This window comes from Fulmarus glacialis, unplaced genomic scaffold, assembly GCF_000690835.1.
Source record: "Fulmarus glacialis isolate BGI_N327 unplaced genomic scaffold, ASM69083v1 scaffold28236, whole genome shotgun sequence".
Taxonomy (NCBI): domain Eukaryota; kingdom Metazoa; phylum Chordata; class Aves; order Procellariiformes; family Procellariidae; genus Fulmarus; species Fulmarus glacialis.
Window position 1 is genome coordinate 1 of NW_009219183.1, and position 7,257 is coordinate 7,257.

The following is a 7,257-nucleotide window of genomic DNA, read 5'->3' on the forward strand; positions in this document are numbered from 1 at the left end:
GGTGGGGGGAAGGAGCAGCCCAGAAGTAAGTGTGGGGTGCTCGGGTCTCTGCAAGTCGAGTCTTTGTGATATAAAATTAGACGAGAAATGTGAGCCTGCAGTTTTCCAGTGCGTGCTCTGTGTCTGGACGCTGCTATGTAGGTTAAGGGTTAGGGGGCTTGGGACTTGCTGGGCTCCTCTCTTTGTGTTTCTGCAAGAGTAACTAACCTTGTAATACGTGCGATAACAAATATAAATCAAGCATATTTTGAGGCGTTCTCCCTTCTTGCCGTCTTTCTGCCTCTGAGCCCTTTTTCTCTCTCCTTTTTCTCTCGCTGTCACCGTGTAAATTTATTAACAAAATGAAAGGCCCACTTTCCATGGGCAGCTGAGGAAGGTGCCTTTGGATAATGCCCCCAGCCTCGCCGGGGGACCTGCCGGGGATGTTGTGGGGTGATCTCGCCTCCTTTGATATTTTTCATAAGGGGGGGGGATATAATAGCAGCAGCAACAATATATTCAGTGGGCGAGAAACGCGTGTGGGACCAGCGCCGGGGATTTTGAACTGAAGTGTTTCTTCCCTCTCCCTCCTCCTCCCTCCCCATCCCGTTCCCCTAGCCTCAAATCAATAAGCCGTTTTAGGTGTAATGAAGAAAAATACCCGGGCACACAAAAGACGTATCCTGCATCTCTCGAAGGAGGGGTGGTGGTGGAGGTGGGGGGGGAAATAACTGAATTGTGGTGTGTTTTGGGAAGTGAGGATCTCGGGCTCCTTCAGGCAGTCCTGGCCGAGCGGACAGCATTGCTCAGCTTTTATTGTTGCTTTTGCTTGACCGGGGAACTGCGGAGCCTTAAAACCGGGTACGGGCTGAACTCTGGCTGGAAAAATGCATGTTCCCCCTTAAGCTGACTTGGTACGGTGTCACACACGCACGCACAAGCACACAAAGCAGGCTGTATTTGAACCGATGGTCGCAATTCAGATATTAATAGCTGTAGTTTCTTCTTTATTTACTGCAGCGGTCCAGAGGGGCAGAATGCCACCCACACAGCCAACTCATGGTCAGTTCGCCTTGACAAACGGGGACCCTCTCAACTGCCATTCCTACCTATCCGGATATATCTCCCTTCTTCTGAGAGCAGAGCCCTACCCCACCTCCCGCTTTGGCAGTCAGTGCATGCAACCCAACAACATCATGGGCATCGAGAACATTTGTGAACTGGCAGCTAGGATGCTCTTCAGCGCGGTGGAGTGGGCCAGGAATATCCCCTTCTTCCCAGACCTCCAGATCACAGACCAGGTGGCCCTCCTGAGGCTGACCTGGAGCGAGTTATTTGTCCTCAACGCTGCCCAGTGCTCCATGCCCCTCCACGTAGCTCCGCTCCTGGCAGCTGCTGGCCTCCACGCTTCGCCAATGTCTGCTGACCGAGTGGTCGCCTTTATGGACCACATACGAATCTTCCAAGAGCAAGTAGAAAAACTGAAAGCATTGCATGTCGACTCTGCAGAATATAGCTGTTTAAAGGCCATAGTCCTCTTCACCTCAGGTAGGCAGCATTTCTTTGCTCTTCCTTTTTCCTTCCCCCGGCCCCCCCGGAGAACTGTTTGCTCTTGCAAAGTGTTATTGCCTGCACCCCATCATCGCTCTCTGCCCCCCGAGAACCAGCGCGGTCTCTTTCCTTTTAGGAAACGGTGCCCTGTGGTCTCCCCTTCAGGGCCTCGGGTCTGAGCATCCCATCTTCGAGGGAGTGCAAAATTAAAAAAAAAAATTAAATACAACACACACACAAAAAAAGACAACCAAAACACACCCCAACCCTAGTTGAATAATGCTGGGGATAGGGGAAGAGGGGGCTCGGGGAGAGGCGCCCATTCGCCACGAGAGACTGCGCTTTTCCCATTGAAAATAATATTTTATTTAACAGTATAGCTCTGGGTTGTTGCATTTAATGACACGCATCCGAACAGCAGCAAAATCTGTTTGATGTTGTTAAATACAAGTCGTCCTATCAGTGAAACCACTTTAAAAAGAGGATCATTTTATGGGCAGCCAGGAAGGGAAAAAAGCCCTGCAGGATTAAAAAATGAATTAAAAAAAAAAGTTAAATGCGCAAAACTGAGTTTAAAATATGTTCCCTGCCATCCCATAAAATAAAATAAATCAACTTTCCAAAGAGCTGTCTCTGATTTAAACAGAATGTGGCAGTGAGCAGTTCTGTGTCATTTAAGCTAAGGGGAAAAGTTTGCATTTGTACCCAGCAGGAACTGCATAGTCCAAAGCGGGTAGCGGGTGCGAAAAGATCACTACCATAAGGAGAGAGGGATAGTATGAAAAAGTAAGAGGAGACTGAAGCTGCCGCTCCGCAGTGTAATTCCGGGGTGGCACAACCATGCCTCTCCCGAGGAAAAGACCTCGAGGTGTTTCTTAGATAATCAAAGAGAGGGGGGGGGAAATATGTGTCAACTTTTGCTGCCTAGAAATAGTGCATGAGTTATAAAGCAATAATTGAGTGCGTTGTGAAATCTAATTAGCTTGCACTAGAGTTTAACCTGGGTGAGTAATAAACCTGATATTAACTCTGGAGGCTAAATTTTTTTTTTTTTTTTTTTGAGGAAAAAAAAATCTGCTCGCTAATTTGTGCAGTACGTTATCTCAGATTGCTAACTTTAAGGCTGCATCGGCAACCCAATGTGCTGGAGCCCTAGAAGTTTTGGGATTAAGTTTAAAAATACATATATTTCTTCTGTAACTCATTTGAAAGCTTGGGAAAGTGGCCACGCGATAAACATATGAATGGAAGCAGGACCTGTAAAATAATTACTCATCGGAGTTTTTTAAAGCCTGATATCAGGAAACAGGAAAAAATGTAGTTTATGTGGGAAAAGAAGGGCTCACAATCCGTTCCTTGTTGTGTTAAAGGGGGTCTGGGGAACGAAGTCATTTTCTGGACTTTGTCCAGGTTCTGGGTCGTGACCTAAACTTCCTTTTATATATTATTGCTTTACACATTAAAAACTTCTCTCTTTTTTTTTTTTTCCCCCTCCCACCCCAAATTACTCGTGCTAAAGTCCTAAGGTGATCAATGAGCAGGGCGCATCTAGCCACAGGGAGACAGGGATCCCGAGTGGGAAGGGGTGTACGTGGGGTGCTTATTTTATTTTTCTATCGTTTTCCAGGATGCGTTTTCCTCTCCCTCGCTCAAACGCTCAGTGAGGATCCCACACACGCTCCCATCCCTTCCCAGCCCCTGGCCAGCTCACACCCACACCGAGGAGTTTATTTCCAATCCTGCCTTTTCTCCCAAATCACTTTTTTTTTTTTTTTAGCCTTCTGAGAAAACAATCGTCCGATCCTGTCGTAACTGTTTAATTTATTACTATTTTCAAAATGTGAGGCCTGGCGTGTAAATTGCCTCCCAACTAGATAAACGTTTCTTGTTATCTGATTCTGGGGAAGATAGCCGCATGCAAAAAAACAGGGTGATGCATGCAGCTTCTGCAGCACCCCAATAACACTCCCTGATGTAAAGCAGACGCACGTAGATGCATATAATGTTTGCTGCAGCCTCTTTTAAGAGGGGAAAAAAAAAAAAAATCTGGGTTCTAATGACTCGCAGAATATGCATGTGTTAGCCCTGTGCCTAGGAAAGCCACAGGGAGGTCAGGTCACAACCTGTGCTCTTTCAGCACAGACGTCTCTGATTTAAAGGGAACTTATTGTATTTTAGCGTATCAGGAAAAAAAAGAAAAAAAAATGTCCAGACCCTATCAGGGAGTTTTCTTCTTGTAAGGGCCTTTAGGTTTAAAAAGAAGAAGAAGAGGAAAAAAAAAGAGGGGGGAGTGGAGGGGGGGGAAGAAAGAAAGAGAAAAGAAAAGAGGGGGGAAAAGAAACAGCTCAAATGAACAGAGAGATCACAGTTTGCATGGCTGCCTCTGAATAGGCTAAACTGACAAGATCAGTTTTAAAGGGCCACTTAAATCAGTTTCAAAGACTGAAGAAAAACGCGTTGTCTTCTTTGGGGGAGAATCTGTTGCTGGATCCGGGGCGCCATTATCTTTGGCTGGGCCAGTTTTTTATTATTATTAGGATTTCTATCACTATTATTAGTATTCCTTCTCATCACATGGTTAGGCTCTCCCCAATTATTTTCCAAGGAGGGGGGGCGGGAGAAATAGTGGCTCCCTTTCCCCCCTTTCGACTCAAGCCTTCCCCGCCCCCCCAGCTTTTCCCCCTAAAAATATAGATATACGAAATTGCGCTTGGCCAGCACCTCCTTGTCAACCCCTCAGGTCTGTCGTGCCATTAAAAATCTCGAATCTTGGAGATTCTCAATCCTAAAGGAGACCCTCCAGAAGAGAGAGAAATACAAACACACACACATACACAGAAAGAGAGAGATTGTCCCTTTTGGTAAAACCTACTTAAACTCTGGGGGGCAAGGTGATGGCGCACGATCTACACTTAATTCTAGCAATAAAAAAAAGATCAAATTAAAAATTAAAAAAAAAACCACCTTTTTAATCTGATGATTGTTTTCTTTTTTCTTTTCTTTTTTTTTTTTTTTTTTTTTAATACACTTTCTTCTAGATGCCTGTGGTCTCTCTGATGTAGCCCATGTTGAAAGTTTACAGGAGAAGTCACAGTGTGCTTTGGAAGAGTATGTTAGGAGCCAGTATCCCAACCAGCCAACACGATTCGGGAAGCTATTACTACGTCTCCCCTCCCTTCGCACTGTCTCCTCTTCTGTCATAGAGCAATTGTTTTTCGTCCGTTTGGTAGGTAAAACCCCCATAGAAACCCTAATCAGGGATATGTTACTGTCTGGCAGCAGTTTTAACTGGCCTTATATGTCCATTCAATAAAATATTCGAGAGAGAAAAAAAAATTTAAAAAAAAAAATTAAAAATTGAGAAGGGAGATGAAAGAGAGTGAAAGGAAAGCAAATGACATTTGGGTTCTGGTTGTTTCTTAAATTTCCTTCTGCTAAGAAAGGATGTAAAAGGATGTTACGAGTTTGCTAAGAGAAGACAGGAAAAAATTAATGGACTGTGAATTAAAAAAAGAGACTGTCAAATGAACTTTTACAGAATGCATTAAAAACTCCCGTGTCGTTCAGAAAAAAAAACTTGCTACTTATCATTTTTTGTAAAAAATAAAAAAGAGAGAAAGAAAAAAGAAAGAAAGAAAAAAGAGAAAGAAGAAGAAAAGAAACGATGGTGGGCTTTTTCTTTTTTCTTCTTTTTTTTCTTTTTTTGGGGTAAACTTTTTAAAAAATCTCGCTTAAAGTGCATTTAAAGGAAATTTGGAGAAAATTAGCAGAACGGAAGAAAGTAAGTCTTTTTTTTCCAAATTATTAATTGTCCTATGTGTCTATGTACCTATAGCTGTTCTTTTTTGTATTTTTCTGGTTTCAAACCAGTTTATTCTGTGGTTCTATAATAATTTTTGATATAACCTTGGCTTCTTTAAAAAAAAAAAAAACTGTGTATCCTTAAAATATATGTTCTGAAAGAATTAAAACTGAGTCCACGAAAGTATCATAGGAAGAAAGGAAAAGAAAAAAAAAAAACCCTCAACAACACAATGATGGAAGCGCACTTAAGGTGGTGACCCAAAATCTAGCTTGAAGCTGAGAGAGCTATAATTATATAGACCCGAATGAACCACACGTGTCATATAACTACCCCCAAATCTAGGTTTTTTGGTATTTCGGACAGAAAATGAACTGTGGGGATTTATTATAGGTAGAAGGAATTTGTGTCCAAGACACACTACGGTTTTGATTTAAAAAACAAACAAACAAGCAAAGTGAACTTTTGTAATTTGAATTGGGTTCCACATAGTTCATCATGAATTGTTATTAAACTCCTCTATCTGTTTGTATATTTGCAAGCCCTTTGTATTATAATAATTGTTGATATTTTCCCTTTTTAAAAAATACCATTGAAATCAGCATGACAAAATAACACTGTTGGCACTTATAGATAACGTGATTGATTCAGTATCTTAGAGTTTACAGTTTTGTGTTTAAAAAAACTGAAGGTTTTTTTTTTTTAAGTGCAACATTTCTGTATACTGTAAAAGTTATAATAACTGAACTGTTTGGTCGAGTCTTTGTGTGTTATATTCCAAGGAAAATTGAAAGTATTCAGAAATTAAAATATTATTTGATATCTGAAACTTGTTTGGCTGTCATAAATGTCTTTCAGAAACCACATTACTTCTCTATAGTTTGCAGTCATTTAAGTCCATAGGCGATTGATTTGTTTACTTGTCACAGTAAGTTTGTAGCAGATGTATTGTAGTGTATTTACCTGTTTAATTCCGGGATGGGGGTGGAGGACTTAAGTTCGTGGTTTATCTCTGGTTTTAGGAAGTACTATGCTGAAATGGTAAACCATCAACCCCCACTCACCTAATCCTCCTGTTAATTAAAAATGGATTTTCTGGGGAAAAAAAAAAAAAAGGCCCTTATTTTTGTCACACTTAAGTGCCTGCGTAGGAAAGGTATTGTTGTGAAAAAGTATTAGAAATCTGGAGATCAGTATCTATTTTATGATCAGAATGGGGCGAAAAATCTTTTGTAAATGTCTGACATACGCGCACAAGATCATTCAAGCAAGGTAATAGCAGTATTGTAAATATAGGTCAGTTGTTTGCAATGAGTTTTCTTTAAGTATGTGTGATTTTTTATAATACTCCGTAGTTGCCATCTATCGTTGTCATTGAGAGGTCTTCAAATGGAGTGGCTTTAGCTTCTAGCACTGAGGAGTCGGTTTTTAATGTATATATACTCTCAAGTGGATTTTTTTTACCTTAGACTGTGAAAGCATGACCACAGGTCATCTCTATATTTTACATATGGGACATATGTCTGTATGTATACTTGCATACATACATGCGTAGGCGTACATGCATCTTTCCTGTGTGGCTACAGGGCCCTCTCTTGCGGTCCCTGCAGAGGCACAGCTCCCCCCGATGCGGTGGGGACCTGCCTGGGCGAGTGGCAGAGGATCGGACACACCGTTTGTGAATTTAGTGCTATCCCGAGCAGGCAAAAAAAAAAACCCAAAATCTGAAGGAAGGCAAGATGATGTGGTTTTGCAAGGGGGTGATATTTTGTTTTGTGTGTGTGCGTGTCATTTTTTTTTTTTTTTCTTCCCCTCTCTCTCTCCCCCCACCCACCCTCCCCTTGGTCTATGGCAGATGCTTTGTATGTGAAAGCTTGCAATTTTGTTCTTGTCTGAGGCTTCCCCCTCTCCCTTTTTACCACACG

At 42.0% G+C, this 7,257-nt stretch overlaps 1 protein-coding gene across 1 annotated transcript; it reads left to right on the top strand.

Annotated features, from left to right (window-relative positions):
• Window positions 1-989: 989 nt before the first annotated feature.
• LOC104070800 (COUP transcription factor 2) lies at window positions 990-4,858 on the top strand. The gene is made up of 2 exons (XM_009580279.1): window positions 990-1,527; window positions 4,569-4,858. Exons 1-2 carry the CDS (start codon window positions 1,017-1,019, stop codon window positions 4,841-4,843), a joined length of 786 nt encoding a protein of 261 aa, XP_009578574.1. The 5' UTR covers window positions 990-1,016; the 3' UTR covers window positions 4,844-4,858.
• The last annotated feature ends 2,399 nt before the right edge of the window (window positions 4,859-7,257 follow it).